Source organism: Trachurus japonicus, chromosome 17, assembly GCF_045865225.1.
Source record: "Trachurus japonicus isolate A0001 chromosome 17, Traja_1.0".
Lineage (NCBI taxonomy): Eukaryota > Metazoa > Chordata > Actinopteri > Carangiformes > Carangidae > Trachurus > Trachurus japonicus.
In genome coordinates, this window is record NC_140923.1 from 20092695 (window position 1) to 20117045 (window position 24351).

General features: G+C 43.1%; 1 protein-coding gene across 2 annotated transcripts in view; it reads left to right on the forward strand.

Moving 5' to 3' along the window:
- Positions 1 to 24351, forward strand: part of arhgap21b (Rho GTPase activating protein 21b) — a 36648-nt gene that overhangs the window by 7846 nt on the left and 4451 nt on the right. Inside the window, exons 3-22 of one of the 2 annotated variants that reach the window (XM_085805532.1) lie at positions 514 to 696; positions 871 to 892; positions 6111 to 6203; positions 6718 to 6796; positions 6884 to 6938; positions 11449 to 13033; positions 17197 to 17343; positions 17579 to 17681; positions 17801 to 17846; positions 18226 to 18351; positions 18456 to 18755; positions 20258 to 20319; positions 20449 to 20594; positions 20676 to 20818; positions 21073 to 21231; positions 21371 to 21449; positions 21541 to 21614; positions 21703 to 21792; positions 21909 to 22076; positions 22606 to 22711. In XM_085805532.1, the coding sequence (XP_085661658.1) occupies positions 514 to 696; positions 871 to 892; positions 6111 to 6203; positions 6718 to 6796; positions 6884 to 6938; positions 11449 to 13033; positions 17197 to 17343; positions 17579 to 17681; positions 17801 to 17846; positions 18226 to 18351; positions 18456 to 18755; positions 20258 to 20319; positions 20449 to 20594; positions 20676 to 20818; positions 21073 to 21231; positions 21371 to 21449; positions 21541 to 21614; positions 21703 to 21792; positions 21909 to 22076; positions 22606 to 22711 (3766 nt within the window). Of the gene's footprint in view, positions 1 to 513; positions 697 to 870; positions 893 to 6110; positions 6204 to 6717; positions 6797 to 6883; positions 6939 to 9614; positions 10146 to 11448; positions 13034 to 17196; positions 17344 to 17578; positions 17682 to 17800; positions 17847 to 18225; positions 18352 to 18455; positions 18756 to 20257; positions 20320 to 20448; positions 20595 to 20675; positions 20819 to 21072; positions 21232 to 21370; positions 21450 to 21540; positions 21615 to 21702; positions 21793 to 21908; positions 22077 to 22605; positions 22712 to 24351 lie in introns of those variants that run through there. The other variant, XM_085805533.1, reaches the window with a different exon arrangement.

Here is a 24351-nt window from a genome sequence, read left to right on the forward strand (position 1 = left end):
TTTGAAGAGAGGCATTCCTGAAATTTGTACTGGGACAAGAAATCTGATATGAGGCGATCTGAATAAAGGAGGGGGTGTTACTGCACACATGATACCACAAAGGTGTCAGGCTATAAATAGTCAGTAAACACAGGAGTGGGTGTCCAAAGGCCTGAAGCCTGACATGCTCTCCAGCTGTGAAAATGGGAACCACCTCCTGACTGTAAACACTGGACAGCCCCTAATGTTTTTAAAAACCTTGTCCTAAATGAATGATTGATTGATGTTTCATGATAATGTGCAGTAACTTTAATGAAAAGGTAATTTGTTGATATTTCTAGATTGATGGCTTTCACATGAGGTTCAGAAACGGTAACATTGTTTTTGTATTGTAGCATTTGGGGTTTTCCAGAATCTTTACTTTCAATTTCAAGATTTCATAGCTACACTTTTAGCAGAAATCTCTCTGTGTGGGTGTGTAAAAGTGAAATTAGGAGTAGCTGAAATTGTTCTCCCACCTTCCTTTTCCTGCAGAATGACTGTCCAGAGTGGAGAAACTTGGCTGATTCTCCTGCGGCGCAAAACCAAACAGAGGAGGAGCCGTTCTCATGGCCAAGACCTAAAACCGTGCGCCTACGTCGAACTTCCCAGGGGTTCGGCTTCACCCTGCGGCACTTCATCGTATACCCACCAGAATCAACCATGCACTTGTTCCCGGTAAAACTTCAGTTTTGTTATTATTAAACTTGTCAGAAGCTGTCATGGGTTTCATACACCTGAGTATTGTTCGTTTGTCGTGCAAGATACAACACTGAATCAACAAAAAGCCTTATACCCCATTGCTGCGATTATAAGCATCGAAGTCACATGGGTGTTTTTGTGTTTTTACAGGAGGAAGATTATGGCCTCAGAGGTAAGCAGAAAAAATTCACCTTTTCTTCTTCATGCTTGCCCTTCAACACTGCTGAGTCAGAGCAGTGCCTCTGACTCCTAATGACTCTTAATCCATCCACTCTGGCTGTTTTTGCTTCCTTATGCGATGAGAACAATGTAGCGCCTGTGTGTCACTGACCTTTGTGGAGGCATGAAAGGTTTGGTCAGCACCACCTGTTTCTGTCCTGCACTGACCCACCTCTTCATATTGTTTCACTTTGTTGGACTTGTTGGTTTTCAGTCTCACCATTAGAAAGCTGTCAGAAAGAGACGGCCTCAGTTTTTACCGGGTTATGTGAGTCTGGCCCTCTTTCTTCATGTTAGCCTCAATATTTAACTTTCTGTTTTTCTCACTTCAAATAAGAGATCTTCTCGGGTAGACACCTAATATTAAACGTATGGGAGAAGCTGTTTTATTATCATGTAAGCTATTTATCATGTAAGCCATTACTCATACTATGTAACTCAGTTTCAGTTATTTGAATTTAATTTCTAACCCTGTATTGTTGCCAAGAAAGCAATTAAGACATTTGAAGTTTTGCATGAGATTCTTCATGAAAAAAGCAAAAGATGTCATGCACTTGTTTGGGTTTCCCCATGTAGACATACTTCGTTTATAATTTCTCCATTCCTTGATTGAGTTAGCTGTGTGGCCGCCTACCCCATCCCCCGATGTGATGACTGTGAGGTGGTATCTCAGCAGCTTGTTTGTGAGTTCGACTCTCTGTTTTGTCTGCTGCCGTGTGTTGACCATGAGGAGGTTGCTGTGACTGGAAATTGTCCAGATGGAAATCAGTAATTCCATTAGAGGATTCCTCAGAAAGGATAGTTATGGTAGAAAAGCAACATGATGCTTCATCCCACACATATTGAGGAAGTAATTGATATGCAGTAGGGACAACTAAACATCCTATAAATCAACTTTCAACATTCCTAACCTGGTTGGGTTTTGAAAGTGCTTGTCTAGTAGGACAAGATTTTTAACTGCCTATATAAATGACTAGGGAGTAGTGATTACAGTTTGTTCAACTTTCTCTTAAAGGGACAGTCAGGTGCCTGTGTTTAGACTGAGACAGTTTAATCACTTACACTGTAATCATTGCTCTGGCTCCCTTTCAAGATCCTTTCTTTATGTGCCTCCAATAAAAGTGAAGGTTCATGGTCTTTGCGAAAAACATCCCAAAGTTTATCAGAAGTAAACAAAGTCCAGCAGATAAACTGTGGAAGACATCAACTTGATTTGACTATATCAGAAAAGTTTCACTAGATGGTGTTGGCTTTGTGAGCTTTACTGAAGGGACGGGACGGTAGCTAGCCTCGTAAACCAGCCTCTCCTGGAAATGCAATTCATTTCATTTCTGAGGGAGAGTCTGGCCTCATCCCCGCTGTAAACGTTTGGCCTGAAACTCTCAGAAGGCCGAGCCAATCAGCGTCGCCGCTGTGATTGACACAGCACGTTGGCCAATCAGGGACCGACTGGTGCAAAGCCCCGTCACTACACCAACTTGTTGATTGGCTGAATGGGGTTGTCTGTCAACGCTACTACTCCAGCCCAGCTCCCGCCCACCCCAAACGCTTAGGCTACAGGGGGAATGAGGCCAGACTCTCCCGAGAAATTAAATGAAATGCATTTCCGCGAGAGGCTGGTTTACGAGGCTAACGGGATGGTAGCACGGAGTAAATTTCATACTAAAAAGAGTCAAACTTTTAGAAATACTCACTTGACTGAATTAACTGATACTGCCGAGGCCTCATAGTAGCTTGTTAAAAACTGTTCTCACAGACGGAGAACTGTGGTTACTGTCTCCGCTCACTATTATGTTTTAACAACAAACACAAAAATACTATGACTAAAATACTAAATGAAGTAAAGTAATATTGTGTTACAGCACAGTATTGATGTAACACTGCTATAGATGTGGGTTAATGAAGTGGAACGGTGCAGCAGATCATGTAGTATGACACGGAGACGCCATTCATTAGAAAGCAGAGTGCACAGTCACGTGCACATACTCGCCAACACATGCTTGAATTAGTTTCCAGTGCTGTGCTAATGATAATTATTGCTTTCATCCAATTAAAATCCTGAATGGACCGTATGTGATGCATGTACCCGCTGAGTGGTGTAGATAGATGCACACAGACGCACTGAAATGCAGTTAAATATCACTGGATACACATAGCTGTCTCTCCTGATAGTGACTGCTCTGAATAGCAGATGACTTTAATGTCTTGACTCGACTCCAGTTTTTTAATCCTCATTCTGTGATCCCCTTTCTGAGTCATGCATCAACAAGGAAGTGCTGGAAAGCCTACACAGAGATTGCTCACCGGTCACAGTTTAACCTTCATAAACAGTATACAAGAGCCAGCTCCTAATAAAGTAGTCACCGTTTATGTTTCATCCAAAAACAGAAACACTGAAGAAGACAGACTTTTTTTTTTTTGTGAGGAACCCTGCCGTTCGGACTGAGCAAGCAGAGAGAATATTAAAAAGTCCTGCCTGTTGCATAATGCTGGACACAGGAGCTTGAAGGCATGAGACCAGAACTGAAGAAAAAGAAAAAGACAACCTGGTTCGATTTCAGTCCGGGCTAAGATAGACTGGTCACAATACCACACTGTTTACAACAGGCAGAAAGCAAAATGAGGAATAAGTGAGCTGCACTCTCATACCCTTAATACTTCTAATGCAGTTTTGTTAATTCATAAAGTAAATCAACACAATAAAAATGCACTTTACATACCATCTAAAAAATAATAAACATACGATCCATGGGTGTCTTAAGTGTGCGTCTGAGAATTTGATTATTTTGAAGACTGAAGACTTGGAAAAATTTATCAAAGGATTTTTCATACGATGAGTCAGATTTTCAAACAGGATATAAAGGCGGCACCTATGCGATCCCCAGGTGGCGTGTTGGGATTGGTATAAATTCATAGCTGTAATCGAAAACACATCCAAGAAGATCCCCAAAGAAAATATTCTATTCAATGAACAACTTCGAACCGTCCCGTATGTATTGTATAATCTACAGTGTTAGTCATGAAAAAAGGGAGCAAAATTTAGACCTCCTGCTTTGCTAGAAAGGTCAATGATGTCATCGTGCTGATTCCCCACCGACGCAACTAATCATTCGGAGGCGAGGTTGGGTTTGAATATTTGTTTGAATACAGTGATATGTGCTAAAATATGGATTTAAGCATGGAAACATTGCATCAGAGTTATGAGTAAACCACCCCTGTCCCTCCTCAGTGTCATACCACCATCAATTCACTTATTGTATTAGAGTCCGGTGCTTCCCAAGACTAAGCTCTTCTGTCAAAACTCCTGGGTCAAGTTTAGGTGAACTTGTGATCTAATGTTCCCTTGTCAACTCTAAACGCCTTTTCTTTTTCACAATTTGAAAAACTGTCTTTTACCTCGATCGCAGCTGTTATTCAGTTTGTCGTTTTCTGTAAGTGGTGGCATCACATATAGGCGTTGTTTGCTGATGTAAATTTGGTTTTGACTCACAAATTATTCTACAACAATATTTGTTTGATGCGTTCATTAGCTTTACAGGGAATGGGAATAAACATGAGCCAGCTATAGGAAGTTTAGGTAAATCATGTTCTCCATTAAATCTCTTTTTTTTTCATTTGCCAAGTGAATAAAAATGTGCACATGAAACAAGGTGTCAGTGCTGAGCATACAGAGGTGAAGTTGGTCTTAATCTACACCTCTAACCTTTGGTAAGCAGACATTTCCCAAGCTATTGGGGAGTGTTTGTGCAAAGATTGTAACGTGCCAAGTGCCAACAGTGTGAGTAAGTTTGATTTCTATGGTTGGGTGGCGCTTAATAAGTGTAAAGAGTGAAGACATTTTTATTGCCCAGAGCAGTGTGGCAGAGCAAAGATAAATCTGGTTCAAGTGATATATACAACTGTAACAACACAAAGGACAATTGTACACGATGTACAGTTATTTCTTGTTAAGTTGATAAGTACGCATACATTTAAATAAATAAGGTGGCTCATAAAAATTCATGAACGGCTCCATAGTGAAAAAGGAGATGTAGTGTACCATAGTAAACCACCAGAGGGAGCCTTTCTCTGGGCTGAAGCTGTACTGGACTCCAGTTGCAGTGTTATGTAATGTGAGTCTCCAGATTGTGATTCTGAATGAGAAATCTCATGTGTGGAAGAAAGAAATCGAAGCACAAGTGTGTTTGAGATCATAACATTTAAAAGGTCTTTGATATGATTTATTCAAGAGATATAACAATCAATGACATCAAGTAGTTTTTTTTCCCCAGTACACATAACAGTTAAAAGTAACTGGTGACATTGTGACTGCCACTGGGCCTAAAGTCAAGTTTCTCAATAATGCATATGTTTTGGTGACAGTTAAAATACTTAACCTCTTCCACTGACCAAGCCAGGGTTTTTAAACAACTTGAACTACTTTTCAACCATCACGCCTGTTCTCATGCTGACCAGTGTAGATTGCGAGCCATCGTGCACTGACTCACAACCAGGATGTTAACTACTAGGGGAGCGTTTCAGCTGCTCTTTGGCTATGCCCAGAGCTATTTCTCAGTTTATAAGGAAAGAGTGGGAGTTGTGCAGCTGAGCACACTGTCACTCTACCTTCTCTAGTCTCTTTCTCTCTCGCACCCTCCCCTTTTCTTTTCTTTCCTTCTTTTTTTCTGCAGCCATGCAGCTGCTAGGAGACAAGAGCAGCATGAGCAAACAGGTTTTCCTTTCTTTAGCTGCTTTTATCCTCCTTTCCAAAACCACACAATTTCCCCCTATTGAGTTTTTTCTTCTTCTCTGAGCCAATTAATGATCATGACTATTCAAAACTGTTGCAATGTGGGCAAGCACTGGCCAGGACACATCCTGCTCTGCTGTCATAATGTTGATTCACTCTGCCTCCAAATCTTGTGACAAACCTCCCAGTTTCTTTTCATTTTCATACATAGCCATTCTCTCCTCTCACATGAATGTCATGAAACAATTTACTGTCTGGTACTCAATGATAGGTTTAGGAGCTTGGGCCTTGGGATATTTTGTAAATTAAGCGATGGCACTTTGCCAAAGGAAGTCTTTATTTGGTATGTTGGAAACCAGGAAAAAAACAAAACAGAAAAGACTGACTGTGATGTGTGACATTGTGTTCTGGTTGTAACTGATATTTCTGTCTCTACTATCAGGGAGACCGCGGAATAGGCTAGAACCGATGGACACCATTTTTGTGAAGCAAGTCAAAGAAGGAGGCCCTGCTCATGGAGCTGGGCTTTGCACAGGTAATAAAACTAAAACAACCATCAGTCTCTTTCATTAACCAAAACCTATTTGCGACTGATTGGGAGCCTAAGAATTCAGATGTCATAACATTACAACCATGCAGTCCTATTCCTGTAAATGATATCATACTAGGACAGAAAACTTCCCCCCTGAGTTGCTTCACTCATGTTTGAGTGTTGCGAGGAGCAGTTTTCACCAGTGGCCTGAAACTATTCTTGTTGTTAAACAAAACATTAGCACAGACACGTGGTTGTAGGGAAAATCTCTTTCTTCCTGCTCCTTTATTTGATACCTGCTAAGCTTTTAATATAATTACTGGAAACCTCAACATTAGGTGACTGACTTCAGGCTATTTGATCAATTTCACCATCTGTCTGATGGCGCACTTCCTTTTTTTGTCATGAGCATGGAATCTTTTTTTTTTTACAAAGACAAATAGCTTACAGTCTTTTGCTGCCTCTCACTGTCACCACCAACATCATTACTACTGTTTTTTTCTTTATTGCCTATCAGGTGATCGCATAGTAAAGGTGAATGGAGCAAGCATCATTGGGAAAGCCTATTGTGAGGTTATATCCTTGATTCAAGACAGGTGAGTTTTAGTGTGATTTTTGATTTGGTTCTTGGTCGGTTGGTGTTTTGTTTTCCTATTTTAAGTTTGTCCTTTGTTTCCTAACAGCGGTGACTTTCTAGAACTTTGCGTGATGCCAAAAGATGAGGATATACTTCAGCTGGTAAGTTTCTCTTCACTCTCCTGTTTTTCAAGGAGATTAAACTTTATACTTTTACCACCCGTGCTGAGCCTGGTGCTTTAAACTGGAGCTGCTCTAGTTTTAAGGTGTTCATGTTGGGACAGTAGTCATAAGATGCAGGCAGCCTGCCTATCCCATCAGAGCTCTCTCTATCTAGGCCTCCTAATCAGGCCAGAGCAGCATCTCTGTCCTCCAAAACTGCTGCTGACACTGCTGCTGAAATGGCCTAATTGAAGTAGTAAAAGCCACCAGAAATTCATATACAGACGTATCGGGCAACAAATGAGGCATGACTATTAGATAAGGATACAAAAGCTGTAATTCAATTTGTTGAATAAAACTCACATTTCAGTTTCTTTCTCCTTTTAGTATATTTCCCTTCTCCAGCTACACACCACTGTGTTCTGGTCTTTCACTGATCAAAGCAGTGCAGCAGGTCTATTAGCTGTCTCAGAAGCTCTGTCGTTCTTCTCTTCTGGAGCAGACATTGAGGGAGATCTAATTTTTGGGGAAAAGAAAAAAGCCACGCAGTGTCAGGTCAGGTGAATAAAGAGAGTGGTAAAGTATTGCAAATCTTTTCTCAGGTAAAAAAAACACAGTTTACGGGCATGATGTCCTGATGAAGGATGAAACCAACTTTCCCACGGCTGTGACCTCTTTCTTGTCATGTTTCCTCACAATGTTTCTACATCCTGATTGTTAAAGCGATGATTCAGTATTGCTAAATCTGAATCCCCATTCTCCATGATTACTTAAATGTCAAAGAAAACAATTAATATTGCATGTCAGGTGTCAGAAAAAACATGATTACTTCAAGTGATAATAAGAGCAAACTAAATTTTTAGTTTATGCTTGTCCATTGGTCAGTATGTACAATATGTGTGCTGTGGTCCAAGTTTCATAATCTAAATTAAAACCCAACTGGGAATTTTGTCATACATAGATATCCTTTTTATGTCAAATGAAATCAAATTCTACTTATAAGAAGACAGTTTGCCAGTGCAGTAAAATCCCACCAGAAGCTGCCTTCATCAGCTCTAGTTAACCATCTCCAACTTTTCCCATATCACACACCTCCTCTGTTGCTCACCCTGAGGTTTATCCCGTTTTATCCCTGTTAAGGGGTTTCTTGGGAGTTTTTCCTCAGTCGATGTGAGGGTCTAAGGGCAGAGGATGTTGACATGATGCTGTGTAAAGCCCTTTGAGACAAACTGCTCGTATAAACGGGCTATACAAATGAAATTACCTTACCTTCCTTTATACAAAGTCATTGCAATGCACCATTAAGCTTCAAATTCTGGTGTGAAGTTTGCACAAATGTGTCATTTCTAGTTGTTTAGTCTAGCTAGTAAAAGGGTTTTAATGTGGTTATGCCACAATAAATAAAATGTTTTTGAATAATTATCCTTACATCAAATGTCAAATTACAAATGTCAACATTCATCCATACAAGTTGGTATTCAGATATTTGGCATTAATAGTCTATTGTATATCGATGGCCCAAGAAGTTGGTCATCTTTCCTGGTCCCTATATTTGCCTCTTTTATAAAACTATTGTGAGCATCGCATGTCCCCAAAACGAAGACAGGTGCAGATAGAAGCCCCTCACACATGTGTGCGCATAACATCTCACCATTAACCTTTAATGAACACACTGTCTGCCGGCAGCTGTTGGCAGCTCCTATAAATTCTGCACATTCAGGACAAAGTGAGGGTGCACTCATCTGTTCCATATCTATAGCAAATCACAGTAAGTGCTTTGTCGGGCTTCTCTGGAATCCTCTCCCAAGGGCTTCTTGTTATTTGACAGTATGTTTATGAATTATGTAATAAAAGAGCCAGGCTGTTTGCTTTACCTGAAATTTTCCCTTGTGGATTCTTTATGGCTGCGATGAGTCCTCGCTGTTAATCTGCTAACTAATACAATTGAATATGGAGTACGGCATCCAGCACTGCATTATATATCAGTATGTTAAGTTGTAACAGACAAGTAATCTCTCTGTGTAAACATAACATCCTTCTAAATATATACAAGCAGTGATTTATTCAAAACATGACATGTCATTTTTCTTGATTATTTAGCTTAGTTTCTTTAACTAAATGACATGTCATTTCACAGAAAAATAAAATATTATGATTTCCGATTGAGGCCTTAATATCAGTGAATATTCTGTTATGTGATAACCAGTTGACTGTTACTCCACCTCTCTGCCCAGTTGGGTCCTCCCTCTCTCTGATTGTTTTTCCCATTGTACCCAATCTACAGTACTGCATCTTACAAGTGTGCAGTGATAACACCGGTGACGGTATTGCATAGTAAATGTCCAGCAGCCACACACAATTATCTATTAATGTAGGCAGGGGGACAGACAGACTGATGAATGCTTTTCACATGAACAAGAGGATTATGAGAGATGCTAACAGGATGACTTTACACTGTAGGAGGCAGCACACACTGGCTGCTTGGAGACAGGCGGCAGTTGCTTGGCAGAGAGACGGAGAGAGAGTGTGTGAATTCATGGAGCAGAAAAGGGAGGGAACCGTACGCTAGAAAAGCAGAGGAAATACTGAGCAGGGGAAAAACAAGGGAACAGCATGAATGATGAGCTGAAACCGGTAGATAAAATCAGCTGACCGCCCTGTGTTTAGAACAGGTTGATGCTGAGGGGAAGGGAGAGAGGAGGAAGGAGTGGGAGGGGGAGCGGTACCATCACAGCTGAATGTATAATCAGCAGCTGCTGCTTCTGTCATGTGAGCAATAGCAGAGGGAGGGAGAGGGAGAGACATAGACTGGAGGCACCTTGTTCAGTTAGCGTAATATTCTGGCTGAAGATGGATAAAACCATGGAGATATAACAGCAGCACGGGAGGCGAGCCTCTGCTCTTGCCACCTCACACAGAACAGACTGGCACAGGCAGGTTGTAACGTGGCAACCCCTGCTACATCTCTGCTTCTTCATCCCTCTGTACTGCTGCTGCAGCTCCAGTGTATTTTTAGCATGTCAAGCCCAGGCAATGCTGTGGCTGTTAAACGTTGTGTCCTCTCTGAATCTGCTCTGTTTTTTGCAATGTGTGGATTTTTCTCTGCTGGCATCCTTTTCTCTTCCACCCTCTCTCCCTCAATTTCTAAACGCTCCCGTTTTTCACTTGCTGTAACGGCAGCCTTTTTCTCTGGAAACTACTAATCTGGTAAGCAAACAGCAGACTGGGTAGCCACTTGACGTTGACATGTTGTGTTTGCCGTCTCATTTTTGCATATGTCATGCATGTCAGAACCGTCATTGTGAGATGTGGTCATCTTGTTTTACATCATTGCCATTGACTTGCCTTGGATTAATGTTTAATGGTCAGCCCTGTGTTGGTGAATCAAATAGACTAGAAATGGCCGATGCACTGTGCCTGCAGTACCTGTTAGATTGAGCACTGGAGCTGGCATCCAGCTGGCATCTCGGTGAAGCCTCGCCCCTCTTCATCCTCCGTGCCATATGTCATTAGTATGATAAAGGCCGGTGACCTCTGAACTCTTCCTCATGCTTACAAAGGGAGGGACAGCGTCTGGCGGGTGTAATCACAGGTGCTCACACAGCTTTATGTAAGATTGTAATATGACACTGGGTTGTGGAAGGATCAAAGTCCTCATACCTTTACACGCTCCTTGCTTTTAGTATGTACCGGTACAGTCGATTATGAGGAAAGCAGGTACATGTAGTGTGAGCTGTAGAAGAGCACATCTCATGGAGTGGAAGAAGCTCTAGTTTTAATTTTTTATACATCAAAAAGGATTTTATGATTACTCAAAGAAAAATGGTAACAGCCCGTTGGCCTGGTCAGGTGGGTAAATGGAAACACTGAGTACCTGTCCATATTTATACCGTTTATTATCTACATTTTGATGTTATAATGTTTTATTTGGATATGTTGATTTCTAACATATGTATTGAATGTTACACAATTTTAGCAGAAACTGCCACTGTACAGCCTACAGATGAATTTGGTACAAATCATCACCTTTTCCCTTGTATCTATCGTCTTGTCATCATCTGGTCCTGGTTGTAGGCATTTGTCAGAGATGAGTTTTTTTTTTTTCCTTCACAGCTGTTGGGTTGTAACAAAATGTTCTTTGGAGAGCACAGGTAGAAATATTGGAGAACGACTGTCGTACCACAAAGAGTTTCACTGAGGGACCACCTTAGGTCTCTTGTTAGTGAAAAATACGATGTACTTTGGGTTGTTTAGTGTAGTTTCACTGTGAACGTAGCCATGAGAACTCTAAATAAGGAGCAGATGAAGACCACTGACACCTAAACTGCAACCGCCTCCGTACGCTCTTCCGCAACATGCACTGCCCACACACATGCATCCAGTAGCATTTGTAATATCACGCTTGACTTCTCTTCAAGCATCTAGTAGCACAATGCTGAATTTTACACACACTTGCAAATGCAGTTTGTACTATATCCATTGTAACACCGCTTTGTCGCTCTGTCTCCAGGCCTACTCCCAGGATGCCTACATCCGCGGCCAAAGCAGCTACAGCGGAAATGCCTGTCACATTCCTGACCCACCCCAAGTATGCTACCCCAGAGTAGACTGTAAGCCTCCGGGCATGGCCCAGGCAACAGACTCGGCGGGGCAGGTCTGCCGAGCGCCAGCAGCGCCTCCTGACCATGGGTACCGCAAGGAGATCACCGTGCCCCCATCTCCTCCTCCACCTCAGTCGTATCCAAAAAGCCAGATGGCGGTGTGCATGCGCAACGACGGCGTGAGGACTGTGGTGGTTCCTCCCGATGCATCCCACCTGGGACGCATGGGTCCAGCGCACAGGATCGATTACGTGGACCCCGTCTTCGTCAGAGGGGCGAGACCCGGGTCGCTGGCCCAGTATCCTCACCCTCGGAAAGCCGACGTCTACCCGGGTGGTCCAGGGATGGGTCCGTACGGAGGTCAGCCGCCTCACTTCCCAGGCAACCACCAAAACATCGATTGGCGCACTTACCAGACCTACAGAGAGTACATCGACAACAAAGGAATCCATTCCCACGCCAGTCGGACTATCCAGGAGAGGCTGGACAGTTTGCGAGCTACCGGTCAGACCGCCTTTAACGCTGCTCATCACATTCCCCGGGGAGACTGGGGTCCTAAGGGGATACGACGGAGGAGTACGTCGCATGAACGATCATACCAAGGACCTCCACCCCACTTTCAGATTGCTCCACGCAGTGCCTCGCAGGACCGAATGAGCGGCACAGAGAGGATGGGCCACGCCAGGAACTGGGCCCCTCGAAGCGTATCCCAAGACGGCCTCGTGCACAAAGCTCGGACACACTCCATGGACTACGTTGAGACCGCAGAGCTGGCTCGAATCAGCGAAAGGGGTAGGGGGTATGGAAGGGCAGACCAAGGTACAAGACCCAGCAGGCAGGCCGTCCCCAGACACGCCATGATGCTCCACAGGCCGTCGGCTGGATACAGCGGCGGCATGAGGGGGCCGCCCAACCCTTCGCTCTACTCCAAAGGACAAGACTCTCCTCAGACCCGCTCCTCACCCATGCTCTCAGACAGACCCTCGCATTTTGGAAAGAGCACAAGTGCTGAACACTCTTTCGCCGAGCCGAGAGTTTCGGCCAAAGGAAACCTCTCAGGCCACCCGACCCAACAGCAAGGCCAGAACAGGATGCGGGCAGAAACCACGCTGCCTGCCGAGGCGAAGAGAGAAGCAGCGCTGGCAGCACACAGGTCTTCTTCATGCTCCGCCTCAAAACAGATGCCTCCGAGGCCGAGCATCCTCAAACCCCCGCACCCAGACTCCCAGAGTCAGGTCAACGGGCGCAGCCCCACGGAGACCGGCGTGGTGCTACGGGAGAAACCCCCCTCTGGAAAGAACCCCAGCCCTTTGCGGCACCCCTCCTACATCCTGGCTGTGAACGACGACACAGCAGATTCCTCAGCAGATGTGGTGGCGTGCTGGCTCCCCAACGATGCGCGTCGAGAGATACACATACGTCGCCTCGGGGAGCAACGTCACACCTCCTGCTCCAGCAACCTGGACGAGTCTCTGGACTCCATTCCATTCATCGGTAAGAAAATAATCAGTTGTAAGCCTTTTGCCGGCCCACGTTGTCATGGCAACGGCAGCAGGCAGTAGTAACATGAGGCAGACTGGGTAGAGCTAACGCTGGAGCTAATTAAAGGGCTTCCACCATAGATGCAAAATGAAATCAGTTTAAAATAGATGGATGGAAAAATGACTGTGACTGAGCCTGTAGACCACATAGTTTCATGGTTAATCTGATTCAGCTCATCACTGGCGTGTATATAGTGCTGCAGAGATGTTCACAAATAAACTAATCTTCCTGGGAAGATGTTATTAATTGGGTTATGTGGCATTCAGGGAGGGTTTGTGGGATGTTTGGCTTAACTGGGGCAGAGTAAAGGATGGCTTAAGCCTTTTGGAATATATTGAATTTTGAATGGATTGCATTATGCTTCAGTAGTCCCATAATGCATTTCCTGGTGATTAATTAGTTGTCATCTCAAAAACGACAGTTTCATCATCCACATTCTGCCCGTTTTTGCAGTGCAGATTCAAAAAATGTCCCACCCTTTGTGAGGTTATCAGAATGTTTAGTCAGTAGTTGCTTTCTAGCAGGTTTTTGAGACAGCAGCACACACGTTTCAAAATGTTGTCTGCCTTTTACTGCTCAGATTTTCAGCAAATTTATGCTTCTTAGAGAGAATCTGTTCAGCAGTGAGAAATATTCATAATTAATAGGAACTGTGTGTTTATTGGCCTGCCCTGATGAGAACATTGCTATAGTTACATTGCTGGAGGCTAAACTGAATATTAGATGAGGAGTTCTGCAGATTTCCTAAATGTTTTAAATCTATTGTCAGAAAAGTATGAAACATTTTATGTTTAGATGCCTCTGTGTTGTCTTTACTCTATCTCTATTTTCCTTTCTTCATTATATGTATTATGTATTATGGATGGATGTTACATCCACTGATCTCCCCGACTACGAAACCACTTAATAGAAAAATAGAGAAGGAGAGCTTTATAAGAGTTGATATCCTGTTATTCAAAGGTATTTTTATATTTGTTTTAAATGTTTGTGTTACCTCTGCATGCGTGAGCTGATTTCTTTTTTTTTTTTCAGAGACGCAGTCAGTCCCAGATTGCACAAAGAAACTTTTAAACTAAAAGTCCAAAGTCAGCATACTGCTGTGGTTCTAACTTAAGTAAACTGTCTCTGATAGCTGATCTACTTTGTTTTGGAAAGGACATAAGGAAACATTTTGTACTTTGCAGGTAGACTGTATTTAGGAACTAGGTCACAAGCAGCGACAGTCCTGCAAGTTTTAGGTTGACCTACGGGAGGGAAGTTTGTTTCCAAGTTCAGCTTGTCTTTTTACATCTATTCAGTGTTGCTTCAATGTTAGATAAATCTCACATATGTTATATACAGTATGTAAATTTAATTTCTTCTGAGAGTATTTCTAATTCACAAATCTCAGGTAGATCTGCCGAGGCCTGTTCTCATACTTCTAGACCTTTAATCTACAGTCAGCATCTTAGTTATACAGTCTGCTGTCAGATCCCAACAACCTTATGATACCAGCTCCCTAAAGATATGGAATGACATAATTAAAGGGCAACGCCTGAAGGGCGAGGTTGAAATCTTCAAATGGTTTTCCTCCTGTGACCCAGACTTTATACCCAGTAAATATGGCAGCAGGTTTAGAGGTTGGATTGATTATGGCCTTATTGCATATTGTCTTGAGCTTAAAGACAACTTAAACCTGCACCATCAGACGCACTTGAGGGATTTACAAAGTAGAGATTTACCTTGTTTGTTGTTAATTTGCTCTGATGTTTGATTTGTATCTGTTCTTTAATTTTTGACTGATTTATTCATATAAATGGGAGTAATACCTTCAAGGAGGAGGAATACCTTGTGCCGGTGTTTAAATGTGAGCATCTTAATAAGCTGAGCCTTCATTAATCATTTAGATGTTACTCTTGTTCTGTTACACTTCTCTAGACTCCGTGGGCATTGACAGATCACAAAAGTTATGGCCAGTGTTTATGTTATTGAATAAAGGACATAAGACAGTTTGAAGTTGGATGTACAGTATGGGATTAGAATATTGACATAAATCGCGCACGTGCGCGCGCAAATGAGATCCGCGCGTGCGGAAATCAAACACCCCCACGCACATTTTTTTCCCCCGAGCACTTTTCCAAGCACTCGCGAGCTATTTTGTATCCTGCATCTCTGCCCCCTGGAGCAATATTGTAGCCTGTGAGGAGAAAAACAGCTCGCGCGCACGCAGAGTCCGCTCACAATACTTTCCCCTGCTCACGCACGCGCAGACTGCTCGCTCGCGAAACTCTCCTCTCCTTGCGCGGAAAACTGTCCCCTGCTCGCGCACGAGTGATTATTTTTAGGGGGCGGTTTTTGTCAGTAAGGGGGGCGGGCCTGGGGGCATGCCAATCACCATTGTATCCCCCAATATAATTGGTTGGGGATATTGGCCAATTGTACGGCAACATCACTAGGACAAACGGGACAAACCACACAGCCCTGAATGACATTGTGATTTTGTGTCTTAACTTGAAACTTGAAAGAAGCTGGATTAAGTTCATTAAGTGGCGGAGTTGTGCATACAGACTGCAGCAAAAAATAAAAAATAAATAAGAAGAAGCCCGTGGTCTGATCCAACCCGAGGTTATTAATGTTTTCGATCCAAACTCAGCACGTCTGGACAGTGTTGTTCGGCCTGACCATCGAGAGCTCTGTGGCCGGAGCGACACATTTATTTAGAAATTGAATCACTAGTTAACTTCAATGAATGTGTGCTCCAGATCCCTCTATTACTCTTTTAAACAGTAAAAATTAGAAGTGCTTGGGGGGAAAAAATGCACTTGGGGGTGTTTGATTTCTGCGCACGCGGATCATTTGCGCGCGTGCGATTTATGTCAGTATTTTAATCCCATAGTACAGTATAGTATGTAGTGTCAATGAGGTCACCACACTTTGTGGTTAAGTAACAGGGTTTCCGTTGTTCCTGTGGCGGTCTGTGTGATGTTGGTTGTTGAGGAGGCTGAACAGGTGCAGACAAAGCAGGCAGTGACAACGATGATGCCGCTACACCACCACTCTGGGACTGGTGCCCTGGCCCAGGAGAACAGTGCCCTGATTGAGCAGATCCCCAGGCCCCCATCAATGACCTGTTTGAAAACCCACTGGTCTGGGCCTTAATCGTGTGAGGTCATTTGGTCCTTCAACCCAAATTATCACTTTTTATTCAGCTAATCTACAGACACGGTTCCTCTATTTTGCAGTGTACCTGGAATATGGCCCTTGCTTGGAAATGAAATTTTGTAGTTACACATTCTCATTTTAGATTCACTTCACAGAAAAGGAAAGTGAGCATGTCTTGAAGAAGTGTTAGTGATGGCCAGTCTGGGCCTGAGGTGTTGCTGTGCCAAGCTGCCTGATACCAGGCCTGTCAGGGGGAGTGTGAACATCAGACCTGCAGCTGAAGAAACCGGTGTTTTTTCTTCATGATAAACTTGTGCCTCTTATGTAAAAGTGTATTTGAGTTTAGATCCTTCGGGTATGTTATTGACTTGACAGCAGAGGAAACTGCTCATCTTATATTTCTGGAGAGCGGATAAAGATGGACGACTTTGAAGTTGTAACTACTAAATAATGTTTGTGAGTCATGGACGAACCTCGTGCGCCTTTTAGGGAGTTGGTGACATCGTTTCCTTTGCCCCATTTCAAAGTTGGGTACAGGCTGGAATTAGGACAGTTGCTTTCAAATTTAGCTCCAAAAGCCCTTCGGCTGCAGAGAGCAGCTTTGTACTCTGAGCTGTTTCTGGCTTGAAGAGCCAGGAGTGGGCGGTACTCTAGAGTAAAGAACTTCCCCCTCTCTCTCTTTCTCTCACTCAAAAAAAAAAAAAAAAAATCATGTCAGAAGATGATCTGTTCCCACTCTCAGCTGTGTTGTGGCATGTCAGCCATGGGAGTCACATAAAGACTCTTTTAATTGTTCCCACAGACGAAAGATCAAAGATTTTCCTACTACAGCAGGCCTGCATTTCTTCTCTTTCTGAGTCACTCATGGAAATACAGTATTGCTGAGTTTAAGAAACACTACTGTCATAAATGTATAGAAGTTACATCTTTGTATATCACCTCTTGGCTAAAGCTGAATGTTTTCCTCTCCTTAGATGAGCCAGTCAGCCCCAGTGTCGACCGGGAGGCCGCCTCTATTCCACCTTCTGCCGTGATATCGGTCGCACCATCCATAATTACAGGTCCCTCCAGTCCAGGCTCATCTTGCCCCACCATTCGACGTCAGCTATCACATGACCAAGGTGAACATTATTGGGTTGGCTGGATGAAGGGTTTTATGTCATTTTTTTGGCTTAAGTGTTGTGTTGTTTTCAATTTTTTTTTTAATTGGGGCACTCCCACCTTCACATGCTCAGTAAATACAGATGAATCATCTTAACTCAGTGTGTGGTGAGCGGAGCCACCTCTAGGTGCTTAATTTGACCCTTATTGGCACTAATACATCAGGTTATAATTTCCTACTTCTTATCCCTGTAGAGTCCCTGAGAAGTGCTTTACTGGAGTCTGATACTGGCAGCAGAACTGAGCGGTCCAAATCCTACGATGAAGGTCTGGATAACTATCAGGAGGAGGGCAGAGGGTGAGTGCATTAGTCCACTTCTCTTTTTTTGAGTCTTTTATATTGAGTTCTGAATTTGTCTGAAACATATTTTTCTGACTTAAAATCTGCTTTTGTCTATTATTCTCCCATATATTTAGGAGATCTTCCAGTAAGCATATGCCCAGTTTCAGGGGACTGAGAAAGGTGAGAAACTAACAATGTGCCGACCTTACCTGGCTTTGAAATGCATCTCTATAGAAACCTGTCTAAAAACCTGGATGCAACACCAGAAAATTGTCCTAAAATAAAAGCCAGAAGACAGCCGAATGTAAAAAGAAATATTTCAATTTGAACTTTCTCCAACTTATATCCTCAATTAACCTTCACTTGCTTCCTGGGAATGTGTTTTGAGACACAGATGTTTGGAGTTATTTCTATATTGCTGAAAAACATGTAGTCGCAACATGTGAGAGTCCACCTGGAGATCTTTGAGTTCTTGTCTTTCGCTCTCCCTACTTTTCATGTCTCACCCCACTGTCAGCTGTTAATGCCAGAAATAATACCATGCATTCACACTTTGCAGGCTCTGGACGGACATAAATCATCTGGAGACTCTGGATCTCGGAGGGATTCCTCTTCAGAGATCTTTGCTAATTCTTCCAAAGAAGGGTTCCTTAACTTTAGGCAGCTTAATACAGATAAAAATAAGGTAAACACGTCCAGTCCTGCCTTCATTTAACAGTCATACATACCCTCAGTGTTCTGCTGTGTTTAAGTATTTCTCTTCCCTTGCCTCTCTCTCTCTCCCTGCAGCGTGTAAGTGGAGGAATGAGATCATGGAAGCAGATGTACGGTGTTTTACAAGGTCACACCCTGACCCTGTACAAAGACAGAAAGGATGCTCACTCTCATGCTACGTCACAATCTGACGAGGACCCGCTGCAAATCAGCATCAAGGCCTGTCTGATTGACATCTCCTACAGCGATACAAGGCGCAAGAACGTGCTGCGACTGACCACCTCGGACTGCGAGTATTTGTTTCAGGCAGAAGGGAGGGACGACATGCTGACCTGGATCAGAGTCATTCAGGAAAACAGTAACCCAGATGAAGAGGTGTGTTCCAGTAAGCCTCATGATGTGTGCTTAACCGAGTAGCCGAGTCAACATTACTACTGCCTCCGCCTCACCTCCAGGTCACCTTCAGTTTCAAACGGATACGGCAAGCAGATATTTAAAGACGTTTGTCAGAAATCCTAAAATCTCAAAAGCACGGTGACCCCTCGGGCTGACATCATCACTCCAGCCAGTAAACTGTCATCAGGGCGGGGCTTAGCGCTTGAGATCATTTGCCTATAGTGACAGGAAAAACAAGAACGTTTAAACCAGACTCCCACTATAGTTTAAAAGAAAAAAAGAGGCACTCCCATCAGGTTAAAAACAGAAGGAACGAGAGTCTGTTTGTGAATGAAATACAGTGATGTGGATTATAGCCTTTATTTACATACAGCCTAACAAAAGGTACAATAAGGTGTCACTGGAAATTTGCTCTGTACTGACAGAGCAGAAAAAAGCAGGTGGCACTTCTTGGCATGTGAGGGGAAAATTCCATGTTACACTGAGAGCCAATCAGTGAGCTGCCTTTCAGTGAGACCTCGTTAGCTGATATCTTCTGGCAATAATTCACTGTGGTATCTGAGATGGAGGCCTGGCAGCATGTGGTTAGGTAGGATTGGAAATGTTTTGGAAATGTAGTGTACATGAGTTTATTTATTAGGATCCCCATTAGCCATGACTTCATTATATGAGCAATGGCTAATACAGTAAAAACATAGAGAGTAAAAACAAACTAAAACCACGCTACAATTATTCAGATATTGGAAGAAATAGTTAAACAGTTTAAAGATTTGCAGATACATGGCAGAACCACTGATAGTATTGACATGGCACTATCAGCTAAGACGACTGATAGAAAAATAATATTGAAATCCAATCAGATGATGGCATATTTAAATAAAATGCCTATTGTAGCATCTCAGTATCCCAATTGTGTGTCTTTATATTAGGAGGAATTTTTACAGTTCTTTGATCGGCTTGATGTTTTTGAGTTAAATGTTATGTCATAGTATGACGTAATATGTTTGTAGACCCTTTTAACATTAGATCTGTGTCTGCTGTGAGGCTGTACAGTACAGGCAGACTTGTCTTCTTTGGACATTTGTGAAGTTGATGCTGGTTTATTTTCTCTCATGGGATCAGAAGAGCTGGACGCTTGGCCCTGAAGCCAAACTGATGTCATTTGTACAATTGTTAGCCTGTCTGCAGTTTGCCTTCTGCTTTTATCTTTGGGCTTGGTCCCGGTCTGTTTGTCCGTTTGCCAGTCTGTCAAACAAGTGGCTACTTCCTGCTGGCCACACAATGCATGTTTTTGAATATCCAGTTATTGCTGGAATATTACAGCATTTGTGTTTGTGTATCTCAAGAAACTGATGAATTTGATGTGTTGCAATAGGAATATGAATTGTAATTAAATTGGATTTCCTTTGATGAATCATCGTTTTACCTTAAATCATTGACTCAGGCTTTCTCAGACTAACTATATTTCTCTGTCATTGCAGAACGCTACTGTAACAAGCCAGGACCTGATCAGTCGAAAGATCAAAGAATATAATATGATGAGGTATGCTGACTCCACATTGTCCCTCAGGGCTCATCCACCGTCATCAGGCACATATCCACCTAATTTAATTCAACAGCAAACTCATGTTGATATTTGTCTGTGTGTATTTTTGTCAATTGTGTTGATCAGCGCACCAAGCAGCAGGTCTGAGCCTTCCCCGAAAACCTCCCGTCAGTCCCTCAGCATCAAACAAGCCTTCCTAGGAGGTAAAGCGGACGGCAAGATCCACAGCCCCCATTCACCTAAAACCGGAGAGGATCGAAGGGCGCCGAAAGGTAGTTACCAGTTCCTTATCGTGTGGTTTGACTAGCACGCGCCTAATCTCACCTGGCTAATTTATACACGTGTCCTGTCAGATGACTCCAGTCCACCGAGGGACAGAGCGGCTTGGAAGATCGGTATCGCAGGGATCATGAGGAAGCCCTTCGAAAAGAAGACTCCAGCTGGCGTCACGTTCGGCGTGCGGCTTGACGACTGTCCACCTGCGCAGAACAACAGGGTGAGTTTATGCATTTCACAGAAAACTCTGTATGGTTTAGCATTCAGCTCAGGTTAGCATGTTGCTGAAATATAGATTTTTGTATCAACTCGTCAGCCACAGTGGTGGTTGTTTCTTGCCAGAGCAGCTCACATTGACGTGTATGAACCTAACTGCAAAATAACTGTCGACATAATATGAAGGTTTCTGTTGAAATGATTGGGATGTAACTAGTGATTTGTCATATGTGACCGTCGATGCTTTGTGCTGCGCAGTTTGTTCCTCTGATCGTGGAGGTGTGCTGCAACGTGGTGGAGGAGCGCGGTCTGGAGTACACGGGCATCTACAGGGTCCCTGGGAACAACGCCGCCATCTCCAGCATGCAGGAGGAGCTCAACAGCAAAGGCATGACTGACATCGACATCCAGGAAGACGTGAGTGACTGACGGTTGGGTTGCACAGTGCAGTGCACCATCGACCACACTGACTGACAGCAGCTTTAAGCAGTGATTGATTTCAGACTGTAAGGACTGTGCTTATGATGCCGTCCTCCATCCTTTTACTCCTCTGCAGAAATGGAGGGACCTTAATGTCATCAGCAGCCTACTGAAGTCTTTTTTCCGAAAACTTCCAGAACCTCTTTTTACAAACGGTAGGATCTTTTAATGTTGTTGAAAATGATAACAAAAAAATTCCCAGCGAAGATGTGAGCATTTAAAAAGTAACTCTGTTTTATTTAACAGAAAAGTACGCTGATTTCATAGAAGCTAACAGAGCAGAAGACTCGGTGGACAGATTAAAGGAGCTTAAGAAGCTGGTGAGTAAAAATCTAATATGAAGGATTTATAGCTTTACAGTTCGGCATTCAATTAACCCTGAAACTTTGTTACCGTCGATTCTTGCAGATCTACGAGTTACCTGATCATCACTATGAAACTCTGAAGTTCCTCTGTGCTCATCTCAAGAGGGTTTCTGAGAACTGTGAAAAGAACAAGGTATTAATGTTAACAGGATCCGTCAGCGCTGATGTCGTTACCTCCACTCCTGTGTAAATCCAGGATCCCTTTGAGGATTAGTTCGTTACATCTGATTCATTTTCACCTCTGTTCAGATGGAGCCTCGAAACCTGGCCATAGTGTTTGGTCCCACGCTGGTCCGGACCTCCGAGGACAACATGACCAACATGGTCAATCACATGCCGGACCAGTGCAAGATAGTTGAGAACCTTATCCAGCAATATGACTGGTTCTTCACTGATGACGGTGATGAGGACCCTGTTGTATGTGGCCGTTCACTTTCTTTCTTTTTTCATTTTCTCCATCATGTTTATCATAGATTCCTGAAATCAAGATGTTTATTCTATACATGTGGGTATTAAAAGCTGCATTAATCTGTATTTTCGTATGAACAGTGATTCAAATGATGATGAAATTATGAGACTTAAACATTTTAGCATCATTGAGCTCGTGATTTTAGATTTTCACGTCACAACTTTACTGTTTGGGTTCTTCTTTTATTTCCCTTCATTTCAGGGACAAAGCTCTGATAAACCCAGTGTATACTACATCCCCAGTACCAGCCTCCAGACAGACACATTTAACTAGCAGACACCTAAACAGCCAGATATTTCCCTCATGACTGAGCCAAACCATTAAATGAATCTTTTTCAGTTTATCGATTAATGCAGCTTTGAATTCGATGCATCTATATTCCCTGTTTGTGGTGATTCTCTCCTTTCCCCCACAGTTACGTGTAGTGTTCAGTCATTTATCCTCTCTCTCTGTTATTCTCTGCATGTGTGGCTCCAGACCACAGCTGAGCAGGAGAGCACAGTGCAGTCTCAGCCTGTGCCCAATATCGACCACCTGCTCTCCAACATTGGACGGACGGCGGCATCACCGGGCGAAGTCTCAGGTAACTCACTGGAATTTTTCTCTCAGGACTCAGTCTTGACAGCAATACTGTATTTAACTGCCATTATTACAATAGAAAACATGTGCTATATATGTAGACTTATATAAGACTAAGTGTTAGCCGTGTCTCAGTCGTTTATGCTAAGATGAAGAGCATCATGCCTGTTTTCCTTGATTTGAAATGCTTGGAGCAAAAAAACAAGTCTGCCAAGTTTTATTTGTGTTTCTGTTACAGCAAGCTTTTTCAGTCATTTTTCAACCAAAACATTTTTAACCGTTGGAAAATTGTTGAAAAATACTTTGCAGTATGTTCTGCCTTTTTATAATTTTATTTTATTTTTTGTTTATCTATTTTTGGATAAAAGTCTGTTTTGTTTTGATGTTGACGTTTTATTTTGCCCAACGAGATAAAATTGTCCAAGTTTTATTTCCGTTCCTTTCTTTGCTTTACTCTTTATTTCCTTTTGCTCAAGTCATTTTTTTCTCCCTGTGCTTTACCTGTGTTGAGACGACGACTCCTTTTCTTTCAGTTCTTTTCTTCCCCTCCTCCTCGTCTCTCACATAATCCCGGCATGTTCTTTCCCAAAGAAAATCTAACGAACAAAAAGAAACGATGGAAGTTTTAACCCTTCTGACCTCTGCCCTTCTGTGTGTAGTGTGTTGTTTTTCTCCCTTATCCCTGTCCAGCACTCACACATTACCCAATCTTGACACAGGCCAAGTGGGCGGCGTCTATCACTCGATGATGTCACTGATGGACTCTGTTTTGTCAGTGATGGACAGCTGGGACTGTAGGAAGAAGGACGAGTGTTGTGCCCAGTGTAGCTGCCTAGTCTGCAGAAACCCGCAGCTCTTTTAAATTTGGGCGAAAAGGAGGAAAAAAGATAAAAAAGAAAGAAAGAGAAGTCGATGTTTGTCATTTTTCCTGTGGTGTGCACGTCTCATATTTAAACCAATACCCTAAATTGAGGGGATACAGAGCGATGCTGCTGTACTTTCTCTGAAAGCCCTTCTGCTGTCTCTTGTTGTCTCTTAAGCTGATCGCAAGGACAAGTAGCATGGTACGGTCAACCTCAGGTTCTCTCCCGGTCATGTGGCATAATGTGTCATGATGTCTGAGGGTGGGGTGGGGGGAGGGGAGGGGGTTGTAGTGGTGGGGACTGAGCTGGATGTTCCCCCCAGCACACATGCGTTTACACAACAGCGAAACCCCCCCACACACAACAACCAGGCAAGTGTGTAGTGACTGATGCAGAGGCACATATAGCAGAGGAGCAGGAAGCTGTGCTAGTGTTTGCCGCAACAGGTCGTTATTTATTTATTATTTTTTAATTTCAAGTGCCTCCTCCTTGTGTGTTTTTGTTTGGTTTGTTGTCTGTGACGTCCTTTGTCGCCATTCAACATTATAAAACATCACATTGTCAACGACACACAAACACATTCATCATCTCCTACTGTCACATAATGTACAGCACCTACATCGATTCACTGATGTCTCTCACAGTCTCCCTAACCCAACCCAGAGCTACACTGTACACACACACACACACACACACACACACACACACACTGACGGACACACACTTTGACTTCAGATCCTCAGTAGCCCACTTCCACTGCAGGAACTCATTCAGGAGCCCA